Raw genomic sequence first — 25,168 nt, 5'->3', positions numbered from 1 at the left:
ATTTTAAGTAGCATAGATGATGAAAGGAACAGATGGTATATAAAAAGCTTCCATTGTAAATAAAAAGATATCACTATTGCTTCACCAGAAATTATAAGAAATAGGTTTTGTTTTTGTTTTCTTTGCAGGGCTGGGGATTGAACCCAGGACTCATGCATTCCAAGCAAATGCTCTACGCCTGAGCTACACCCCCAACCCCAATAGTTTTTTTTTTTTTTTTTTTTTTTTTTTTTTTTTTAAAGAGAGAGTGAGAGAGGAGAGAGAGAATTTTTAATATTTATTTTTTAGTTCTCGGCGGACACAACATCTTTGTTGGTATGTGGTGCTGAGGATCGAACCCGGGCCGCATGCACGCTAGGCGAGCGCGCTACCACTTGAGCCACATCCCCAGCCCCCCCAATAGTTTTTAAAAAAACCCAACCTTGCACTTCACTAATCACTTGACTTAGAGAAAAGAAAAAAAATTAAAATATGATTCAAAATATGAAGCCTTTCCTTCCTTCTTTGCAGTGTTAAGTATATGATAAAATATAAAATTCTGCTTTATAAAATTTAAATTCTGATAACTATATAAAAATTCTCATCGAAGCTATAACATGTTCATATCCTTATAAGTAATTTCTAAAGCAAATGTCAACGTTTAATTAATGCTGGTTCTCATATAATCTCAAACTGAAATAATAAAAGACAACCTTCATAAATTAGGAGACCAAACTGAAAAAAGCAAAACATTATGGATAATGGTGCTATGTGCAAAGAAAAACAAATACTAATCACCAAAAGTCAAAGAGAAAATACTCTTGGAGTTTCAGAAACTGTTAAACTAATTTCCAATTCAAAGTTCACTTAAACTTAGTGGTGGAGTCACAGATTCGGAAATGGAAACTCTTGCTTAAAGAGGATGGTAGGTGCAAGAAGGAACTCCAAGAAAGTCATCTCTGGAAGATTGCAAGAAACTTGTCAATATTTTGTGTGAATATACAGAACCAACTCAAAATGGTGGAAAATTAGTTTTGCCTTCTACACTGGCTCAAGCTGTGCTCTCATTATGGTGGATATCCTTGATGTGTCATCATGATTTGTTAATCAATGAGTTGAAAAAGTTGTTTATCATTTTGTAAGCAGTTTCTTTATCTATAAAGTCTGTACAATTATGCCTCCATAAGAAGTTTTAGTAGATATTGGATATAAAACACACATAAACTGTCAGGTTTGCAAGAATGCTTTTGATAGAGAAACATGAAGTAAAAGGAAGGACCACCTTCATCAAAATTGTAAATACTATCAATAAAGAGTAAGGAATAAAGGGTATGAAAAAAGCTTTGCTTAAATTAAAAAACACCCTGTTTAGAGTATAGGCTGCTCTTAATATTATATCCTTCTTTTAATCTCATTCTGTGATATTTTTAATTGTCTCTCTCTGGATGATAGATAGATAGATAGATAGATAGATAGATAGATAGATAGATAGATAGACAGAGATAAAGGCCCCAACTTAAACAGAGATATAAATAGAGATGCATTTGGGGTTTTCCCTAGGAATGTCCACTAACCCACTCCTGCATCTTGGGATATTTCCAATGCTACTGCCCTCTTCTCACCTCTTAATCACCATATGTCCAGAATTATCAGTAACAAATTCAATCTAAAAATAAAGATGAACCTCAGAACTGCATATAGATTGAGAATCTTCCTAGGAATTTTAAGAATAACTTTATTCAGGTGTCCAGCATCTATGGAAAAACAGAATGGTGAGTCTTCCAAAGCTTATCATGGAACTACCAAATGATCTAGTAATCCTACTTCTGGGCACATATAAATCAAAATTAGGGTCTTAAAGAGACTCTGCATCATCATATTTGTGAAACCATTATTCACAATAGCCAAGATATGGGAACAACCCAAGTGCCTATTAACATATGAATAGAAAAGTTTTACCTTTCAAAAGTCTATAATAAATTTCAAAATTAATGTCCCCCCCCAAAAAAAATATTGAGGTATGTCTCAGAAAATGTTCTCAAATTCAATGAATTTTTGTAATTTGCACCAAGGCCCCAATTCAATAGCATATTCAGGGAGACCTACGGAATTGAATCTGGTCACAACGTAACACACATATATAGGATGTCCTTTCATCAGCTAGCTAAAAGATTAGTTAAAGAATTTAATTGTGATAAAAGCCACAGCAAATAGAAACCCAGTTTTGGAAATTAGATGTTTGGGCTCAGAAAGGTCAAGAGAGTTCTCATTGTTACATGACTATTAGAAGAAACAATTGCTAGAAATCTGCCTAAACTCTTCTTTCTTTTTTTTTTTTTCATCTTTCAATCTTTTTATGATAAGGGAATTCATTTGTTAAATTATACAGAAATAAGAGGAACGTATAGTCAGAATTGTGAAATAATACATGTAAAATAAAACCCCATAATATTACTGAGGGAGTACACATGGTCCTGACTTGTGGCAGGAGAGTTTGGGGTAGTAAACTAGAAACAATGATTCTATACAAAAGAGATGTGCATCTGAGTTGATGAGAATTCTAGCACATTGACACTAACACCTAAGCTATACTGTCCTTTTTTAATGTCTTTTTGTACTGTCCCACCTAAGCTATTCTCTTAGGGGGCTCTTCTCCAGAATGCACGTCAATTCTGGTTCCTTTCTCCTGAATCACCACATTGAGTACTGAGGATGTTCTCTGAGTTTCCGTTGCAAAATAATTATAAACTTAATGGAGGATTAAGTTTGGACAGATTAATTGGTGAAGATCAGTGCAGCAGTCCGTCTGCAGCAAAATAACCGGGGGGGGGGGGGGGGGGGGGGTGACGAACAACTTGTGTACATTGATACAGCAGGAGTGGGAGCCCTTTATTGTAGGACAGGAGTGGTATTTATACATTCCACACAACTTATCTTAATTAGCATAAACTAGATACAGCAGTCAACCAATAAGGAATCTCCACACTTAATGGCTCGCTGGCGTTACTTCACAAACCACTCCCTCTGGCAATATGCCAGGCGCCATCCAGACTTGTTTACAGACTCTAACATTTGCCAGGAGCCATCCTGACTTGTTTACAGACTCTAACATTTCCCCCTTTTGTTGCCCAGGATGATCTTTCTTTATGATGATAGGAAGGTGGTGTTCTTAAACCCTAGCTATCCCATAAAATAAAATTTTGTTTTATTTCAATTCAAATATCACAAGGTTTCAGGCCTTTACTGTTAGCTTACCGTTTTTTAGGCTTCTGCTAGAACTACTAAGAGGATGAGGTGGGGAGGTAATTTCATTATTTCTGCCCTCAAGTTGTTATATCTGCTTAGAAATGAAGGGTATATAGGTGTGCCCACACAGAGACATATATATGAATAAAATGTGAGAGGTAAAGGACTTAGGAGTAATTCCTGGGATTCAGATTCAAGCCTGTGACAATGCTTCGAATTTCTCCTTCCTGTTTATCCTCAAAGTTCCTAGTGTTGAGTTTTGCCCATAGCAGAAACATCAAACTTTTGGACTGAAGGAGTGACTTAGATCGATTTCCTCTTGCAGGAGAATAAGGTAGCAATTCCCTGTTGGATTGGCTGAGTCTTAATGCTGTAGATGATGGGGTTGAGCACTGGTGGCACAAAGAGATAGATGCTAGACATCAGCGTGTGAACCACAGGTGAGGCATGCTTGGCAACCCGATGCATGACAGACACACCAATCATAGGCACATAGTACACAAGCACTGCACAGATGTGTGACACACAAGTGTTGAGAGCTTTCCACCTTCCCTCCCCAGAAGCAATACCCAACACTGTGTAAAGAATCAGCCCATATGAGACCACAATGAGCAGTGAGTCCAGCCCAAAAGTGGCCAGGACAATGGCCAAGCCCAGGATGCTGTTGAGCTTAGTATCAGCACAAGGCAGCTGGATCAGGTCTGAATGGAGGCAGTAGGAATGGGAGAGGATGTTAATGTGACAATAGGGCAGTTGCCTCAACAGGACTGGAAGTGGGGCCATGAGTGCTACACTCTTCAGTGTAATGCCCAAACCCATAGAGATGATGCGGGGCAGGGTCAGGATGGCTGTATAGCGCAATGGGTTGTAAATGGCTACAAAGCGGTCAAAGCTCATGGCCAACAGGACCCCTGACTCCATGCAGGAGAAGGTGTGAATGAAAAACATCTGGGCCAGGCAGCCATCAAAGTCAACCCTGTGAGCATCAAACCAAAGAATACCCATAACAGTAGGCAGTGTAGACACAGAGACGCCCACCTCACTAATGGCCAACATGGAGAGGAACAGGTACATGGGCTCATGAAGGGCAGAGTCTGCCTGCACTGCTGCCATGATTAGGCTGTTTCCCACAATGGCCACCATGTACATGGTAAAGAAGGGGATGGAGAACCAGCCATGTTGGGCCTCCAGTCCTGGGATGCCAGTCAGGAAGACAGATAGGCGGTTGAGGCTTCCATTGCTCTCAGTTCCCATGTCATCGACAGCAGGTATTAGTCTTCACCTGCCATTTGAAAAACAAAATAAATTAAAAAGAAAATCAGCTCTCACAAGATGAAGTTGTCTGCCTCAGTAGCCCACTCTGAAGGCTCAAAAATGAGATAGGAAGGGTGGGGGAAGCTGGAGTAACACACAGTCTCATCTCTACTCCTGTTCTCCTGAGTTCTACATTCCTAACATGTTATAGTAAAAGAGATATGTTAGACTGCCCAATTTTGTGGGAGATAACACAGCTTAAAAATGGGACACAAACTTAAATAACTCAGATCTGAGTCAGATCCATACTCAGTCAATTACTTTACTTTTAAAATGAAAGAAAATAGTATTATTCTCTTTATTTGAACATAAGGAAAAATTGAGAAAATTAATATACGTTCAGAGTTTATATTCATTTTCACTACAGAGATGAGAGCAAACTCTGACCTAGGCTAGAGTCATCAAAAAGAGTTGAGTTTGAGCTCTGCTGACATGGATCTAAGATGACAAAAACACCTAGGAAAGTGATAGTCTCCATGAGTCCCTGCTGAATCCTAGGGAGGGAAAAATGTTTCCAGTAAAATTGTAACTGCAGTTTCAAACTGTTTCAAAAGAGAAATATGGACTATGAAGGAAATTAACAATCCATCTTAAAATTATGCTAAAATACAGTGACCTTCCAGTATAAAAACAGAAAGATTATCAGAGATGTGTTCCTTTCTAAATGAGCAGATTTGACCTAGAAACCATGGAGATCAAAGATTCAGAGATAAAAGATTCCATCTGAGACCAAGAGTCAGGGATCAATAGCTAAAAACCAATCAGGAGTTGGAAGTCACATAAAATTTAAAGTAATGCAATGTGAAATAACTTAATATAGCATAACACATTGAATATAACATAATATGATATATTAAATTTGTAAAATAGTAGATAGGAATATGCAGTCACAATGAGCATGAAAGCTGAATTAACACTGTTTCACAGATTGGATGTAGGAATCAATGATTTTGTATCAGTTCTTTATCCTATGGTCACATTATGCTCATGTGAAACGGCTCAAAGATCTAAATAATTAAATGATAATGCTTTGCTGGAAGGGATAAATGATTGAGAACTGGAGAGCCCATGGAATACAAAGAGCTATGACTGGACACTAGCATAGTGTAACAAGAAGGACAGTCAAAGAAGCTGCACTCTTATGATAGTCACTCTTCAGACACAGCTCTGTTAAAACCTCTTGCACACTCTTTCTGGGCCTCCCTCAAAACTAGCAACTTCTCTGACAAATGAAATACACTACCAAGTGCCTCTTATCCACAGATTTCTCTTGGGTCGACCTTATAGATCAGTGGTTCTCAATCTTGGCTACACATTAAAATCACATGGGGAGAACGAAAAATCCCAGTGCCCAGGAAACATCTCACAAATTAAACTGGAACCTCTGGGTAAAGCATCAAATTATGAATTTTACTAAAAATTTTCTGAGATGAATTCAGTGTTGAGAACAACTCCAGACTCATTTTATGACATTCTAATCACTATAGTGACATCCTTTTAGACCACAATGAAACCTGCAAGCATTTCCTAAGTCTCCTCCATACACTTTTTATTTCAGAAAGTTTCCTCCCTAACTTCTAACTACAATTTCACATTTCCTTGTGATTCATCATCTGATGATTCTTCAGAATCCTGGAGCTCCTTTAAACAAACGTAGATTCACTTGTAATACTCTAAGGTGACATCCACAGCAGTAGCTTAGATTCAGGGCTATTGTTGCACTTGCTTGAAGGTGAATCAGACCAGAGCCCAGTCTTGTACACGCTGTGAGAATCTTCACCATGACATTCTTATGCTTAGTCTGAACATTCTCAATGTCTATACTCTTATTGCTTCCTGAAACCACTATCCTTGTCAGGTCTCACTGACTTATAGAGAACTTTCTTACCTTTGGGTTAAATCTATTTTCTCTGTATTATAGATGCAAACATGGAGGCACAATAATCTTACTCAGCTATCACTTGAATTTTGCTCTTCACAGTATCTGTAATTTTCTTGCAACCCTTATCTTAATTTGTAGGCATTTATTTACATGTATATTCTTTGGTTTAATGTTTGTATCCCCTACTAGATTGCAAACTCCATCAAAGAAATAATAATGCTGACTTTTTTCCCACTACATACCTAATAGTAACACGTGTTCAAGTGCATAGAAAATGCTTAATAAATATATAACTGGATGAATAAATAGCTAAATTGATAAATAATATCTGAACATTTTAGTCATGGTATCCTATAATCTTCCCTTCTCCATATAACCTATCCTAAATTCCTTTAGCTTCTTCTTGAAGTTTCTGACTTTCCATTTCCATACCACATGAGTCCTCTTGTTAGGGTGACTAACAATGGATAGTAAGTGTAATAGGAATGAGCAGTGTAATATATATATCTTACTGCAAATTGACAACTGTTCCTAATATCATTTGAGCAGGAATAGTAATTTTCTCATCTGAACTTTTATATGAACTTTTCCTATCATATTAAAATGGCATTTATGCCTCTGTCTTTCCTTTGAGGCTGAATTATTTTAATATCAGATTTGTACCTTATTTACCTCACCTCCATGGCTATTCCCATGTTTGTGACATAAAAACATTCTTTAAAAACCATCAACAAATAAAATGCATTATTATACTACTCAGGACATAATTGAAGCACATTCAGTTCTGAGTTCTGTACTCTAGATAAGAGTTGAACCAACTCTGGCATAAGCAAAGGTAAGAGAAACTAAGATATAAGGAAATAATTGAAGGAACAGAGGACACTTCATTTTGACAAGAGGGAACCACAGCAGAAATAGATGTGACAGGTGGTGAGTCACAGGTGGAGGTGGCCAGGAGACAGTATGGGAGTCATAAGGAACATTTTTCTCAAAGTCAAAGCTATGTGATAAAATAATAAGCTTCGGGATAAGGAAGATATTCAGAGAAAGACAAGATAACCTTGAAAGGCCCTTTCAACTCTCCTCCTGTCTCAGGCCTGAGATTCCAGACTGTCAAATTCTCTCCTGTTCAGTGACAGAAAATCTTATCTCCAAATCTGTGTGGGAAAGACAGAGGCAAGTTTCCAATGCATGTCATCTGAAGGTGACTCTGGAAACCCTGTTTGAAAGTGGGTGGGAGACCACAAGGGCATTTGAATGCCTATTGCTTTTTCTTTTCTTTCTTTTTTGAAAATTATATATATATATATATAAATTTTATGGACCTTTATTTTATTCATTTATTTACATGTGAGGCTGAGAATTAAATCCATTGTCTCACACATGCTAGGCAAGGGTTCCACCACTGAGCTGCAACCCCAGCCCCACATATTCTTTTTTCTAAAAAATGAAATTTGGGGATTTTTGTTTGTTTGTTTTGCCTTAAACCTCTCTATCATAGGCTAAACATATTGTGGCAACTATTGAAACACACAAGCATTGACAGAAACTCACTCAAAAATATGATCAAAGAGACTGAGAACCTCATACAGGAACACAAACAGAATTGTCAATAAAAACACACTTCTTAGACACATCTGGAAAACAAAAACAGATTCAAACTCACTGGGTGGGGCTTTGTGAAGCAAGCCACTATTGGGATGCAAGAGGGCCAGAGCTTATAACCATCCACAGTGAGCCTCAGGCAGTGAGTAGCCAGGGGCGGAGGCAGATTTAATGTCTTTGAGTCAGAGTTCCCAGAGACCAAGGCCTCCAGAGTACTCTTTGCCTGAGTGTGATGCTTCATTGGTAATGGAAAAAGGAGGGGGTTAGATCTCCCCTGGGGAATAGTTGTTAGACTACGATGCAAGAAAAGACCATTGACTCCAATTAAAATCAAATTAAAGCAAGCTTATTATTTCAACCGGGGCTGCCTGTCCCATCAAAATCGTGGGAGCCAAGGACAGCCCCGCAGCTTTCTTACAGCCCAGCTTTATAGCCCAAAAAGTTTCACAAAGAGGGGTTACAGATAACAGAACTCTGAGAAGCATAACACACAAATGTTAGTGTGTTTACATTTTTGCTGGCCCCCTACATCAGAATTTATGAAGGTCGTTAGAGCCTCAGAGAGGGTCGTTATCTGGCCAGGGAAGGCCAGGATTTATGAGGCATCACTAAGGTTTAGGAAAGGGTTATTATCTGGTCAGGGAAAACTGGGCATGGGTGAGTTCAAGGTACAGGCAGGCATTCCAAGCAGCTTTACAACATCAACTTATGGCCAGGCTATACAGACATCCTAATATTTTTACAGAAAACAGAAATGAATCCTTCATAGCTTGTGACAAGCTGGCTTCTGATCCCAAGAGAGAATTAGGCTAGATGTATCATAGTAAGATAAGAATGTATATGAAAACACTTCCCCTGGAAGTGTCCTCTCACCACACACACACACACACACACACACACACACACAAAAGAATAAAATTTCAATTTCTTTCTCATGATGAAGAACATGGAGAAAAAATTTTCCAAGCTTCATAGCTTCACATACCTACACTTAACTATCCAATCTAAAATTTAAAAGTGTGTGCCCAGAATCCAAAGTGTAGGTTCCTGGATTTTGAGCATAAAACCCAGATCTCAGCTAGATCCTAAAGCACAGAACCCAGAAGAAAAATTTTAGAGCTTGGATATCAGAGAACAGAGCTTGGAGCCCAGAGAAAACCCCAGAATTTAGAGTGCATGCCCTTGGCTACCCTGATCCATTTATCCCCACTGTTCCCTACTTAATTTCCACTGCCATCCCATCTCCATTGACCCTTCACCATGTTCCGCAAGCTCAGGGTCTCTTCTAGATAGACATTCCAGGGCAGCAAAGGAACACGGAGTTCAAAGTCACAAACCTAGGTTTATGTCCTGGCTTTACTTTAGGGTTTTAGGAGATTCATATTCTTCCAACTTGAACTTGGAACCTAATTTGTAAAGTATATATTTCTGTCTACAGGAGATAGAGATGCAAATGAGAAGGATGTAATAGGCTTCTTTGTTTTTAATTAATTATAGAACACCTGATAATTAGTGGTAACTTACTTCTGCTGTAGATCTCAATTTCAGATCCTCCAAATATGTTCTTTTCCCCAACATTTGTTCTTCCTATTAAAGATTCAATTTAACCTCTTTTAATTTCAATTTTTCATAGAGTAAGGGTTTACTGAGGAAAAAAATGACAGAAATTTCTCTCCCGTTTCTATCATGTGGTAGAATGTGTGTGGAGAGTCAAACAGAAGATGGGCATAGAGAACTTTCTTTCCCCCTTGTGGTGCTCTGAAGTATCAAAGCAACTTGAGAAAGAAAAAAAAAAAAACTAACTGAAATTTTTCTCTCTAGTTTCTATGTACCTAGGTGGCAGCCCTAAAATCAGAGCTTGTCTAAACTTTGATGCCTAGTAGGTTGGAATGTCAGGAGTGGGGATTGGGAGGAATGGAAGGGAGTCACATCATGGGCAGTGACTGTGACATGGGTGAAGATAGTTCATCAGATTCCTCTGAAGTTGTTTCTATGTTCCACTTGCATCGTCTCTTAGAGATAGTAAGTTTACACTTAGTTGTAAAGCACTCAGTTTCTCCAAATTTTAAGTCATTCACCTGTTAATTTAGGCAATCTTTAAAGTCCTTGCTCCCCAAGCTCCTCAATGAAAGACCTCCCTGTTGTCTAGTCAAAACTAATTGCAGCTTTCCCAAACATTCTAGGCCAGTATTCTAGGTTAAAACTACCAGAATAAGTTAGCAAGCTTATTAAAACTCAAATTGCTGTGTCTACCATCCAGAATTTTTGGTTTGGGAGGTTTGAGAACAGTTCTCAGAATTTGTGTGTCTAATTAAAGTTCCAAACAATGCCGATGATGCTGATCTGGGAGTTTTACTCTGAGAATCACCTTTCAAACTTTTGTTGACTATGTGATTTTTGTTGTTGTTGTTTTTTGTTTTTTAACTCTTGCTTCTCAGCTGACATATAAGAATCTAATCACTGGGAGTCATTAGAAAGGAGAATACTATGCTTCAAAAATTTTAGTCACCCAAGGCTCTTACTAAATGCATTTAGTCAGTAGGTTGAGTATAGCCTGAGATTCTGTTTTTCTAACAAGTACCAGATATGCCAATGCTATTGTTTATGAGACTATATTTTGAGAATTATGGTTCTGTCTTCTGTCTAAATATTTCCTCTCAGGAGATTATATCTGTCCTTTACCCTGTTATCTTGAACCAAGCATTCTAAAAGTTCTCATCCTTCACAAGCTACTTCATAACACCCAAAATAGCCTATACTTATTTCCATATAAAATAGAAGCTCTCTTTTAAATAAGAACAGCAATTCTCTGTGGCCCCAAATCTCTGTCTTTAATTTTTATTGCCTCCCTCATTTTTAGTGACAGTAGAATTATTTGTGTTCAAGCCTATTTACCCTGAAGGACTTTCATTATTCCTCATATATGCCAAAAAAAAAAAAGTTCTCAGGGTATTTGTTGTTCTTTTTTATGCTTTTCTCTTGACATGTGTATCTGTTTATTTAACAATATGCTATACTCACCCTTGTAATATCCTTAGCAACTAAGGATTCAAGAATTTTCAGAAAGTAAATTTTCTTTTAATATATTTTTTAGTTTTAGCTGGACACAACACCTTTATTTTATTCTTATGTGGTGCTGAGGATTGAACCCAGTGCCTCATGCATACTAGGCAAGTACTCTACCACTAAGCCACAACCCCAGCCCCAGACAGTGACTTTTTCAATAAATAATTTTCAATAGATGCATCACTATCTTGAGTTAAACATTTATTTATTCATTCAAAATCCACAACTCTCAAGGGCTTGGGTCATCTTCCTCCTTGTTTTAGCATTCCAGGTTAGTAGGCATGTCATAGTCCTTCCTCCAAAGGTGCTCTCTTGGGATCCTCAGCCTTCCTTGGGCCTAGGACTTACGGAAGGCCTTGAGGATCCCTCTACGGATCTCCTTGGTCTTCACACTATAGATGATGGGGTTGAGCATGGGGGGTACAAACAGGTAGACATTGGACATCATAACATGAACAACAGGCGGGGCACTTTTCCAGAAGCGATGGATCATGGAGACTGCTATTATGGGTACATAAAAAGCCAGCACTGCACAGATGTGTGACATGCAGGTGTTGAGTGCCTTCAGCCGCTGCTCTTGAGATGCAATAGCCAACACAGCTCTCAAGATCAATGCATAGGAAAGAAGGATGAAAACTGAGTCCACACCATAGGTAAAAATGACCACAAAGAGTCCATAGATGTTGTTAACATGGATGTCTCCACATGCCACCTTCATGAGATCTGGATGGAGGCAGTATGAGTGATGCAAAATATTGCCCTTGCAGAAAGGCAGTCGTTTCACTAGAAAGGGGAAAGGGAACAGAGTCATGAAGCTCTTAGCAAGGATGCCCAGACCCATGGCCAAGATGCGGCTGTTGGTGAGCACAGTGGCATAATGTAGTGGATCACAAATAGCCACAAAGCGATCAAAGCTCATGGCCAACAGTATGCCCGATTCCATGAAAGAGAAAGTGTGAATGAAGAACATCTGGACCAGGCAGGCATCAAAGCCAATATAGTGGTAGTTGAAGCAGAAAGTAGCAAGCACCGTGGGAAGTGTGGAAAGGGACACTCCCAGATCATTGAGAGAGAGCATGGAGAGGAAGCAGTACATGGGCTGGTGAAGAGCAGGCTCCCGAACCACCAGAGCAAGGATACTCAGGTTGCCTACAATAGAGATCAGGTAGAGGACACAGAAAATCAGGGCAACCCAGGCTTGACCTGTCCGCATCCCAGGAATGCCTGTCAGCTGGAGCATAGCTGGCTGGAAGGGAGTGCCATTGAGGCCCAGCATGGCAGGGAAATGAGCCCAGAGGGTGTCAGGGGAGCTCTTCACTTTCCTTCTTTCAGATATCCTGTCTCCAACACAAAAAACAAGAGATTGAAAACGTGAATCCATATTCCTGCCTCCTCCATCCGACTCTGCGTTCTGTGAGGAAGAAACTGAGTTCTACACATTTCTGTACCAGCAGGGCCCAGCATGCCACATAGGCCAAGGTGGAAACTCAAAAGAGTGCCCAAAACCTGGCAAGGCAAGGTGTGAGATGGCATGAACAAAGTCTTCTAACCTTCAAATGCAATCTCTCTTCCCTTTCCAATCTACCCAGAAATTACATCTCTTAATTTTGGGAAAGTAGGAATTAAGATACACCATAAAGAGAAAACATTGCCCATGCCTTTTGGAACTCTTCAGCAGATGTTCCAAAAAATTTACAGTCATAAAATTACGGCATCAACAGCCTTCACCCACACTTCACCTCAGCCTCCCAATCCCTTGGCCACACCTAAACTGGTCATCACCAAAATCTCTTCTCTCTCTGAAACCATAAATTTTAATACCTTTCATTTTGATCACAGACTTCTATCTCACAGTTCTCTTACCTTCTCATGCTTGTACACTAGCTCTGAAGTCTCCAGGATTCTTTTGATTTTTTTTTCTCTTTGTCTATTAACTCTTAACTTCTTCACTTCTTTCCTGACCTACTCCCCAACAGGGATTTGTTTCTTTATCTCTTTTCCTCCCTTTTGTATGAACATGGTAAACCCTAACCTTTTTTTTAACCCTAACCTTTGATAAGGTCTATATCAAATCAGTTGTGCAAAACTGAAGATGCAAGTTCTTTATTGAAATAAAAAGAAGGTAATTGTTTCTTGCCACTGCTTAAATTTTCAACCTATTTACACATTGATCTAGCCTTTTCCCCAGTCTTTTGAGAAAGAGATGTCCCTCCTTCTCCAAAGACTGTCCCTTCATCTTCAAGATCCCATTTCTGGCCACCTCCTTCAGATCTCTCTTCCATTAGTCCATTATATGATGCCTTCTATCTCTTCCCCTTTCTGCCTCTTTCCTGACAGGCAACAAGCCTGCAGGAACCATCCCATCATGAAAACTGGAACCTTCCCTCTCTAGCTGCTATCAATTCTTAGTCATATTTATTTCAACACTGTCCTTCCTGATGCTAAGGGAGAGGATCTTGCACTTACCTATTTAATGTGCCAGCTTCTGCAACAGATCTCTGAGATCCTCTATATCAGGGATTCAATGTCATTGGTCTTTCCTTCTATTACTACTCATTTCCATATATAGCTTCTACACTTTCTCCCTCCCAAAAACAAATTTCTCTATGGTGACCAGTAATCTCCTTGCCTCTAAAGGTAATGAAAATATCCTCCTTATCCATGTGACTTCCCTGATTGCATTATCAGTAATTCACCTTCCCCAAAACTGCCTTCTTTGTGGAAGAGCACCATTTCTCCTTGATTTTTCTTGTGCCTTGGCTTTCCTATTTCTACCTTATTCACTGGATCCTCTTTCTCTGTGTTTGCTGTAAGCAGCAACAGCCTAACACCAAGTAAAATAACCAATAGTCAGAGAGGTGAAAATTGGAAAAAAAAAGTATCATTAAAGACTCCCTTTTTCGTATTTATTCAAAGTATCACTGCAACTGTATTTTCATACTACCAACTAGCTCAAAATGAAAGCTTTATTCTAGAATTTAGGCACAATGGCTTTTTTTGTCCTTTTCTTTTTCCAGATTTTCCATTCTTTGCCTAACACACCTGGTAAACATGGTGAAATTGATCATGACAGGGGCTGGATAGTGATATCAGTCACAATCCTTAAAGTATATAAACTATCAGAAGAAACTTATGTATTTTTTTAATTTCTCTCTCTCTTCCACCTGATAAATCAATGCACTCCTTTTATCAGTAAGATTTCTAGTCCTTTATCCTCTATAAACATTTCCCCCCTCCCAACCCATGTTTAAAATCAATATCTCTAAGAAGTCTTTTTGGACCCAGCCTATCCAGATCTACCTTTTTAAAATCACCTTTACTCCCAGACATTGTCTGAGTCCTGAAGAAATGGGAAGAACCTTGACAGCACCAAGAGATACTAAAACCTATTCCAAAAGAGAGGCTTGCCCCACTGTTCTTAATGTTTGGTGTGCAAGCTGAGGTAGTCTAGATGGTAATATTTCTTTTGTGCTGCAGATTTTCCTGTCTGGAAAATGACTTGAAAACATTTCAGGGAGAATAATGCCCAATGCCACCCAACAACCATTGTTTTCTCTGCTCTGTCCAGGGAGTGTCAGTTAAAGCTTCTTAACTATGACTTTTCAGTAAAAAAAAAGTCAAGAAGATGGAAACACAGCATATACATGAGCCTGCACATGAATAAGTGCCTAAAAGGGCAATGAAAGTGCACATTTTTACATTTCCACACTCACTTAAACATCCACACATTCATAGAAACTGTCTCACATCCCTCCTGGTCACACATAACACCATCACACCACAGAACTCAAGAAGACTCATGACAGCTCATGGGTTAATATAATGTTTCAAATATTCATCCTCCCTTGTTTATACTGTCTTATAAACACACACACACACACACACACACACACACACACACACACATAAGCAGTGTCACAAATGATCACCATTAATAGACTCACAGCAATATCTCCATTAAGGATAATCCCTTGACACATAGTAGAAATCAACCTGATTGAAGACCACATTGTTGAATGACTTCAGCTCATTTGCTTCTGTGATTTTTCTCCCGATGTACACCCAGAGCCAGGTATAGGAGATCATAATTCAAATTGTAGGTTTCTAAATGAGAAATATAAAATACCCTCAAGACAAAGTCTGATGCATCAGTCCCTTGGCCTAATGGTAGGTGGTTTGGTGTTAGGGCTTTGATTCAGATGGGAATAGGCATCATTTCTCTGTGATCCTGGACTTTAGAAGGAAATAGATTTGGCTCATGTTTGTAGAGAAAATATAAGAGGTAGAGTTTGCCTTTACTTTCAGTAAAAATTCTCAAATTTTGGATAAGGCCTATATAAAGAGTCCAGGTGGACAGTCTTTGGGAAGAGCACTCACTGGATGGAAGATGCCTCTTTTCCCTGTATCTGGATGTACTGCACTGTGGATCCGGCCGCCAGAGCGGCATCAACCATTCTCCTATGACATAAATTTATGAATGTGCCAAAATCCCAAGACTCATTTTGTTCAAGAGGGAGAAAAGTAGAAATAATTGGGATGGTGGCATCAATGAACTGAGCTGAGCCATAGGAGAATCACTCCCAGGGGAATCTCAATCTTGGCCTCAGGAATTCTGATGTCATCATCCACATCCATTAACATGCCAGTCCTTCCTTGATCAGAAATACAAACACGCTGCATACAACACACACAAACATACATAGTCCCAGATATGCTGAGACCTCCACAGATGTACCTTAGACACATCCAGCTATTTATTCATTAATGTTCATATTGCCTCTTAATTTATATGCAAATAAGCTCCTGAAACTGTCACTAATTAGTGTCACTAATCACATTTCTTGATATATTGAACATAGACTATAGCTGACTGTAGTGGGGCATGCCTTCTAGAGGCTGAGGCAAGAGGAGTGCAAGTTTGAGTTCAACCTCAGCAAATTAGCAAGAGTCTCAGCAACTTAGAGAGACTCTGTCTCAAAATAAAAGATTAGAAGGACTAGGGATGTAGCTCAGTAGTAAAGCACTCCTGGGGTCAATCCTTGTACCCCTGCCCCAAAAGCACCCCCTGTAATTTGTGCATACTTACATTAATTATAAAGGCTAAAAATATATTATGGACATAATTTTAGAAATAGAGACTCATACACAGACTTGAAAAATGACTAAGTATATTTCAAATATACTCCCATGAACACATAACCAAAAGTAAGTATTTCAAACACATACCTACATTATTATTAACATATCAACAAAACGTTCAACACATTAATACCCCCACATCTATCCGCAGATAAATATATAGAATTTGAATGCACCATATATTTTCTGCACACATACAAGCATCCATTTGGCATGTTTCTTCTGCAAGTGTTTCCTTTACTCAACCACTGTACAGAATAATAAAAAATTACAAAGTGTTCATTTCAACTAAAACTAGACAAACAAATGGCAGAAAAACACATTAGTGAGCAATTTTAAGATGTTATCTTCAACACTGATGATTATAAAGATTAATAAAGATATAGCACCTATTCTTGCAAAGTATTGAAAAATTGATTCACACAGCAATTCAGATATGCTTCCATACCTTACCTACAAATATGTCATAAACATATTCTATAATAAATTTATGCCTGTGTCAAAATTTTATATTATGTACATGTAATATGTGTGCATTGGGTGTTTAAAAAATCAAAAAAGTTCCAGAAACTATTGAATTCCAATTAATTATATAAACACTGACAAGGAAGTTGTATTGATATCACAACTTATTTTACAATGATGAGAAAAAGTAAGATGATTTATAAATGGTTAGGGGATGAATAATAGATATAAGATAAAGCTATCATAATAAAAAGATTAATGATATAATATAGGTTAACAATTTATGATGAAAGATATATAGTATTATTCTGAAAGTATAGACCATATTTTAAATAGCAATGAAAACATGCAATTTAATACAGGCATCTCCTTTCCAAGGTTAAACCAAACCTGAGCATATTTAATTAATATCTACCATGTTATAATATGCTACAGGCTAAATTTTGTGTACTTGGCATACTGATATCCTTTTATATGATTAAATAAAAGAGTCAAATTTCTCAGTTTCAGCTTTTTCTGTCCAAGATCAATTATTTACTTTCACCAGTTGCGGAGATTCCCCCTGCCACATTCAAGTCTTATTCCAGAGACATTGGGTTCTCTCACAAAGTTCTCTCAGCACAGAGTGCAGTAATTGTTTTATTGCAGAAATAAAGTGTTATCAATGGAATATTACTCAGCCATAAATAAGAATGACCTCATGACATTTGCTAGTAAATGAATGGATCTGGAGAATATCATGCTTGGTGAAATAAGCCAATCTCAAAAAACCAAAGGTCAAATGTTTTCACTGATATATGGGAGCTAAACCACAATAAAAGGGGAAAGGGAAGAAAAGTTCAGTAGATTAGAAAAAGGGAAATGAAAGTAAGGGAGGAAAATAGGAATCAGAAAGACAGTAGAATGAATCTAACATAATTTTTTTATGTACACATACGAAAATACCTAAGTGAACCCCACCATCATTTCTGTTCACAAGAATGGGGTCCTAAGTAGAATAAGATTTATCTTATGCTTGTGTAATCTTATCAAAATGGATTCTACTGTCATGTATAGCTAAGATGAACCTATAAAATAAAGTTTACAAAAAGAAACAGTGAATACATTCTACTCGAGTGAGTAACATTTTAGAGATATAAGTAGGCTTTTGTGGCCTATCAGTCCTAAAGCAGCTCCAAGAGAATTAGATGCCTGGATTTAAGAAAGAAGATCATTTTATACAACAGAATCTCTACTGCTCAGACCCTGACAAGTCAGATTTCTCTCACCAGTACTGTTCTGCCATGAGTTGATGCTTGGTATGGTGCAGACTATGAAGAGGAAAGCATTTATCTTATATCAGTGAAACAGTAAGAGCGAGATGAACAAATTGTGCTTCTATTCTCCCACGGTTAGGTCTGTTTATCCTCAAATCTGCTCCTTGCCCTCTGATTCTTCTCCATATCACAGGGTTCCCATAATTACTTGACAAATATTGCAATCTCCTGTACCAGATGCCTTCCAGGTGGATTTAGCAGGAGGAAGCACTGTTAGATGCAGGATGTGCCTCTCAGTTCTTGGGCTCATCTTGGACAGTGATCTCTAGCATGGTCACACCTCTCCCAGCTTCCCCTGGCTGGGCTCCCTTGACTGCAGCTGCCGTAAGCCCACCTTGGAAAGGTCAGAAGAGCTTCTGGCTGCTGCACGTCTCTAGGCTGTATGGCCATCTGCTGCTCAGTTTCTCTGTTCTTTTGAAATCTGTATAAACAATTTTCAGGACTACATTCATTTTGGTTTATTATACTGGCTATTGTGTCATTGTCTCATGGTTTAAATACCATCTTCTATGCCTTTATTAGTGACATTGGGACTGAGGCACTTCAAACTGCATTTCTTTTTTATCAACCAGATCCCAAGATCTGTAAATAGGGGACAGAAGCTGGGCCAAAGAAGTGTCCTGTACTCTCCTGTGTACTTTTGGTTATTATGTTACCCCAGATATATTTCTTCATTCAATCACAAGTGGTTAATTCCAGCTGCATGAATTGATTCCATTTTACACCTTCTCAACATTCCCAGAACCCCAGAATAAGCCAGAGAATCCTCCCTCAAACTCCGGTCTCACAGAAGTAAGTCTCAATCATAGGGAATCTCTCTTCTAAAGTCATGAGACCCTAGAATCTCCAAAACACTGTGCATTGCTCAAAAGTGAAAGTTTCAAGCCAGGCATGGTGATACACACTTGTAATCCCAGCTGCTTGGGAGATGAGGCAGGAAAATTGTAAGTTCAAAACCAGCCTCAGCAACTTATCGAGGCTCTAAGCAACTTAATGAGACCCTGTCTATCAATTTTTTAAAAAATACAAAAAAAGGTTGCTAGTGTGGCTCTGTTGTTAAGCATTCAATCTCTAGTACAAAATAAAAAGAGTTTCAACTTTATAGAACTCCTCTTCCAAGGTTATATGATTTAATAATTCCAAGCCTCTACTTTTGCTTCCAATTCTAGGGTTAAAAGCTACTTCCTGAAGCTGCTATCTTCAATGACACTTTTGGATTCCCTTTTTGTCTTGTGAGCTCTCTAAAACTGGTTACTTTTTTCTTTACACTTTTTTTTCCAATTGTAGGAACTGATGTAGTTTTCATGTTCTGACTGGACCACTGAACCCTGTTTGTTTTTCCTGTGTTAGTTATGACTCATGTATATGAATTCAACAGTCACTAAAAGAGATGCAAAACAAGTACATGTTAAATCTAAATGAATAAAATATAAAATTGAAAAAAAGCTGCTCTTCTGTTTTGAAAGCAGGATTGCAGGAGAAGCAATTGCTGCCTTGGGGTAGAGCATTTGTGTGACAGAGGAAGGCTGTCCATTTCCTGCATGGGTTGCCTCCTGGAGAAAGAAGCATGGCACTGTGAGAGCTGGGAGAAAAGAAAAAGCCATAATGCAAAATTTGACTATCACATAAGACTAGGCATTCTAATTTTTCTCCAGAGGCTATTTTATTATGTGAATATGACCAGAAAATGCAAGGAATTGAGTTTAAATATGGGATTAAGAAGTAATTAGCCCTTTGTAATTAATACATTTAAAGAGACAATAAGAGTAAAAACAGTTACTTTCTGATTATACTTTATTTCTTCGGTTTACTTGTTGCATAAACCTGGGATCTCTTAGAAGGTGATGACCTCCTCTCTCACAACACCTGCCCAACTATGTCCGGATAATTGTGTTAGCTGAAGAATTATTCTGGAAAGTGCTGAGTTGATTTTCAGCTAAAAAAGTATATGGTTCAATTCCTAGCAGCCATTAAAGACCTCAGGAGACTAAAACCCCACTGAATAATTTTCCAAAACAAAGTAAGCATCACTGTTCTCTCCCTGGGGCTTAGCAATAGATATAAAAGTGGCAGGCATGAATTCACTTTAGCAGATTGAAGGACATGTTGTTCTGAGGGAGAGTGCCTCTCATCTGTCTGTCTTCAGGTGAGTTCTGAAACCCTGAAGGGTCTCCTAAAGCCTGCTTCGATAAAGGGTTAAACTGGATAGAGGTAGGCAGAGGAGAAGTGCTGGAGAGCCTGGTGACAGCAGCAGCTTAGTAGAGTCAGCAGAGCAGATAGAAAGATCCCTAGACTTGGAGTTCTTGTCCTGATATTGCCACTAACTGATTGTGCCACCCTAGGAAGTTCCCTGTGCTTCTCTAGACGACTTACTTGCCATCATTGAATTCTCTGTGACTCTTAGCTTCAAAAGTCAGTTTCTATAATTCATTAACATTACTGAATAAATGAATACTGAAAATTCATGGAGGGAAGCAGGACTCTGTAATGGTTCAGGCATCCATGGCTCAAACTAACAGCACACACACATGGTCTAGCTTTGCAGTTGCCTTATGAATAAAAAGTTCCATAGATTAAAAGAATAGTAGTCATAACCTCAGATGGGTCACAAATAGCTGTTTCTAGTTTTTTGCTATCTTTAATAATGATTGGAAGCTATGATTTTTTTAGACAAGTCTTTCTATATTCCATCTCTACCTTATTTCTTCCTGCTTGCTTTACCCTATCAAACCTCTCCTATATACCTCTTTTTTGACAGGAAATTAAAAAGCAAAATAACATAAAGAGTATCAATGCCAAAAAATTCTTAAAGAATGTCCAATAAAACCACAGTAACTTAGAACTTTTGGGTTCCAGGACAAAAGAAATGAAGTACAGGCTATCAGTAGTATATTTTTTGTACCATTTTCTTCTCTTCTATCTGCTTTAAGCCACAGCCAAGGGCATCCTCCTTCTGGAAGGGTACCTGAGAAATTTCCAACATGCACACCTCTATTTTCCTTTATGTTTTCTTTACTAATGTCTTAATAATGCCTCACAAAGCTGGATGAGAGAGTAGAAAGTCCTACAGATCTTAATATAAATTTTGCTTTTATCACTTACTCACTATAGTTTTGTAAGGCAAGCTAATTACACTGATCGTTAGTTTCTACATCTGTCAATTATTAAATGGTAAATGTTTGTGCAGTTTTCTGCAGAGTACCTGGCACATAGCATGCCCAGAACATTTACTTTCTCTTTCTCTTTTTCTTTATCATAGCCACCCAGACAACCCACAATATCAGTGATAAGAGTACAGGAAGGAGTGTGATCCTGGGATTGTCAGGCATCTTTCTTTCAAAAGTTTCTAAAACTTAGGTTTCCAGACTCAAAATGATTTTGGCCTTATGATGAACAGAGTTCTTCTTTGAGTCTGCTTTCTTTGTTCTTATCCTCATGTTTTCTTCATTTTATCTCAGTTCTCTTCTTTGTTATCTTCTGTGTACCTCATTACAAAGAATGAGATTGTAGTCAGGTGGGAGAAACAAAAGACAAGTCAGATTGGCAAGTCCTGAATTCTAAAGAATCACAGTTCTGAGGACCACAGGTCTGCAGAGACTGAGCTCTAAGAACAGAAGGGTTGTAATCATTGTAAACACAGAGCAGTGGCCTCTGACTTGCTGGGAACCACAGAGCACATGAGTTGTACACTGTGCTGGAAAGCCCAGAAATGCTCCCATGTTCCCTGTGTTGTTCTGCACACAGTTACAGCATCTCTTGTCACTGCAGCTCCCTAAGGCTCCCAGTTTCCCCTCCTCCACCACCCCTATCAGAAGGGATTTTTTAAAACATCATCTGATATTGCTTTGGTCAGGGTTGGGGAGGAAGAGAAGGGAAGAGAGTGACATGTATTGCTGGAGTTCCCCCACAGGAGGGTTCTCTGAGAGCCTAAAGAGACCTATCAGGCGGAGAGCCTTCAGCCTTCACTGTGCTCATCCACAGGAGGCAGTGAACATGGCAGCATTTCAGAACATCTGCATGATAGAAGAATGAACAATATATAGTTATTACTACATAGAATGGCTGTAGAAATTAAATAATATGAGTGAAAAGATTTTTTAAAAAATCTGTTGTCAAATACACAAGAGTTTAAAAAGTTCCTGTGGTGGTGAGTGGATTAATACCTTGAGCATCCTGCAAGCATATGGGTAGAAATGCAGTGTGAGTACATAACTCTACGTATACACTGAGTTTGCTTGCATATACAAACACTGCTTGTATATCAGTGTGGACAGAGAGTATTATCAGGACAAGATCTGTGCACATTAAAGAATGTGAAGGTCAAGAAGTGTGTGAATAGATCTGTACATGAGAGTGAGATTGTAGGAGAAAGAGTATTTCATTAGCAAATTAATGGCATCCAGTGTAAGACTGTTGTGAAGGCATGTATGTGTCCTTGTGCATAATGGGTATTTTGAGAACACATATGACTGCATAAAGGTATGAAAGTTTGCATTTGGAACAATACCTTCCTATAAACTGAATGTTAGTGTACCTATAGAATATTTAGGATTCACAATTTTCTAAAAATAGAACAGTTTTGAGTCTTTGCACAAATATATATATTTTTATTATTTTTATTGCTGCTTTTTTGCAGCAATTCTGCCATATCCAGAGGTAGTCAATTCCTTCCACACCCCACTATCCCTTCTCCTCACTTATGATTTACACTAGTTCTGGGGAATTCTTTCCTTAATTAGTGACACATCTGAATTAAACAGTGCTTTTAAAAAATATTTAAGCACTTCCAATAGCTACTGATCACTCCAATTCCTGATTTCCTTCTATAATAATTACGTATGAATTCTTATTAATCCTCTTCTACTGAATGTTGCTTCTAATAATGTGAAGGAAACATTTTCCTCATAATCAGTGAATATTTTTAAGGTATTGGGTAATGTCTTTCTTCTTCCATGGAACAGAGAGAAGCATTAGCCTAGCCTATAGTCCAGTGATCATAAAATATGAAGAAGAGAAGTTGGCCAGTATCATCTCTGAACCAGTGATTTCATGAGTGCATCGGTTTCCATCAGTTGTCCCTCTTACTTCCTGATTTTTTGTCCTTCAGTAAGTACAACTTTTAGAATTCTCCAACTCAGACCTGACCCTGAGAAGTACCCTGGGTTCTTCCAGTCATGGGGTTGTTCAATGTCACTCACCCTGCTTCTTTCCTCCTGACTGGTATCCCTGGTCTGGAGAGTTCTCATCCTTGGCTAGCAGGGCCCCTCTGTGTGATGCATGCTGTGGCCCTTGGGGGAAACACAGTGATCCTACAGGCTGTTCGAATGGAGCCCAGCCTTCATGCACCCATGTACTTCTTCCTGTCCATGTTGTCCTTCAGTGATGTGGCTATATCCCTGGCCACACTGCCCACTGTGTTCAGAACGTTCTGTCTTGATGCCCGCAACATTGCTTTTGATGCCTGCCTCATCCAGATGTTTCTCATTCACTCCTTCTCCATGATGGAGTCAGGTATTCTACTGGCCATGAGCTTTGATCGCTATGTAGCTATTTGTGATCCCTTGCGCTATGCCACTGTACTCACCAATGAAGTCATTGCTGGAATGGGTTTAGCTGTAACTGCTCGGAGCTTTGTCACCCTCTTCCCTCTTCCCTTTCTTATCAAGAGGCTGCCTATCTGCAGATCAAATGTTCTTTCCCACTCCTACTGCCTACATCCAGATATGATGAAGCTGGCTTGTGCTGATATCACTATCAACAGCATCTATGGACTCTTTGTTCTGGTATCCACCTTTGGCATGGACCTGCTTTTTATCTTCCTGTCCTATGTGCTCATTTTGCACTCTGTTATGGGCATTGCTTCCCGTGAGGAACGCCTCAAAGCTCTCAACACATGTGTGTCACATATCCTGGCAGTACTTGCATTTTACGTGCCAATGATCGGAGTTTCCACAGTGCATCGCTTTGGGAAACATGTCCCACGCTACATACATGTCCTGATGTCCAACATCTACCTCTTTGTGCCTCCTGTGCTCAATCCTCTCATTTATAGCGCCAAGACAAAGGAGATCCGTCGAGCCATTGTCCGCATGTTTCATCGCATGAAAGTGTAATTTTTTACATCCTGCTTTAGGATCTGATGTTTATTATGGGCTGGCTTCTCATCAGAGGAGTCTTCATTGTTATATTTATTATCATCTTCATCACTTACGAGATAGATACCTCTACTGGAGGAAAAGTTGTAAGACAAGAAATGGAGACACAAACTTGTAACACAAAATAAGGAGTTCCAAATGAAAAGAACATTCAAAAAACACCAGTAGCATTCACAGAAAGGTATAAATTGGAAAATATTGATGATTCAACAAAGATAGAGGAAGATTAATGTAAGCTAGGTATTATTTTCTACAATAGAGTTTTAACACAATACTTAGTTTCACTGAATTCTAGAGTGTGACTGGTTCTATTCCAAATTATTTATGTGGATTAGTTCAGTTAATATCAGCAATTATCATATGAAACACAGAGAATTGAGTTAATTGTTCATGCTTACCAATAGATTATATATGAGATGAGATTCAATATGAGTTTATTTTCCATATTAGCCCGACAGCAACCACACAAATATTGCTTCTCTGTCTAATCGGCATCACTGAAAATGACCACTGTGGTCCTAGTTTTCCCCACCACTGCCATTCTCAAACACTCACGAGTTGCTTCAACTTTACAGAATGAAATCTGATGCACTGTCAGAACGCACCACAAAATGCACAAACAAAGGTGACCCAGGAAAAGTGATAGTTATTGACATTTAAAAGAATCTTTAAACTTGCTTTAAATCATTTCTCTGCATACCACTCAATCCTCTTCCAAAAAAAAAAAAAATGTTCATTATCTGCAATATTTGAGTTAGTTCTTTCGGCAGGGAAGGAAGCTTCATGCCAGATGCATAATTTCTCTTTCTCTGCCCTTCATGGGATTATAACTTTTTTCCACACAATGACACATTAAGAGATGGCAGAAGTTATGTGTTTCTAGGATTTTCTCCAAAAAGACAAGGAAAAAGCAAAATAGAGCACTATGGTTTTCGGTGTTGGAAAATGATTCTTTCAGACTCTTTCTTTGACTGGCTAATTTTGGTGATCTCAGACTGTTT

At 38.6% G+C, this 25,168-nt stretch overlaps 3 protein-coding genes across 3 annotated transcripts; 1 reads left to right on the top strand and 2 right to left on the bottom strand.

Annotated features, from left to right (window-relative positions):
- Positions 1 to 3,528: 3,528 nt before the first annotated feature.
- On the bottom strand, positions 3,529 to 4,479 carry LOC113191355 (olfactory receptor 51I2-like). Its single transcript, XM_026401068.1, has one exon. The coding sequence runs from the start codon at positions 4,477 to 4,479 to the stop codon at positions 3,529 to 3,531; it is 951 nt and encodes a 316-aa protein (XP_026256853.1).
- Positions 4,480 to 11,429: 6,950 nt separating this feature from the next.
- Positions 11,430 to 12,368, bottom strand: LOC113191246 (olfactory receptor 51I1). The gene has a single exon (XM_026400919.2). The coding sequence runs from the start codon at positions 12,366 to 12,368 to the stop codon at positions 11,430 to 11,432; it is 939 nt and encodes a 312-aa protein (XP_026256704.2).
- A 10,818-nt stretch (positions 12,369 to 23,186) lies between these two features.
- LOC113191323 (olfactory receptor 51I2) lies at positions 23,187 to 24,125 on the top strand. The gene has a single exon (XM_026401016.2). It carries the CDS (start codon positions 23,187 to 23,189, stop codon positions 24,123 to 24,125), a length of 939 nt encoding a protein of 312 aa, XP_026256801.2.
- The last annotated feature ends 1,043 nt before the right edge of the window (positions 24,126 to 25,168 follow it).

The sequence above is a fragment of the Urocitellus parryii genome, chromosome 4 (genome assembly GCF_045843805.1).
Source record: "Urocitellus parryii isolate mUroPar1 chromosome 4, mUroPar1.hap1, whole genome shotgun sequence".
Lineage (NCBI taxonomy): Eukaryota > Metazoa > Chordata > Mammalia > Rodentia > Sciuridae > Urocitellus > Urocitellus parryii.
This window is presented reverse-complemented; position numbering and strand designations above follow the sequence as displayed.

Coding starts and splice junctions, on each gene's coding strand:
- LOC113191355 (XM_026401068.1), bottom strand. CDS start 4,479: ATGGGAACTGAGAGCAATGGAAGCCTCAACCGCCTATCTGTCTTCCTG.
- LOC113191246 (XM_026400919.2), bottom strand. CDS start 12,368: ATGCTGGGCCTCAATGGCACTCCCTTCCAGCCAGCTATGCTCCAGCTG.
- LOC113191323 (XM_026401016.2), top strand. CDS start 23,187: ATGGGGTTGTTCAATGTCACTCACCCTGCTTCTTTCCTCCTGACTGGT.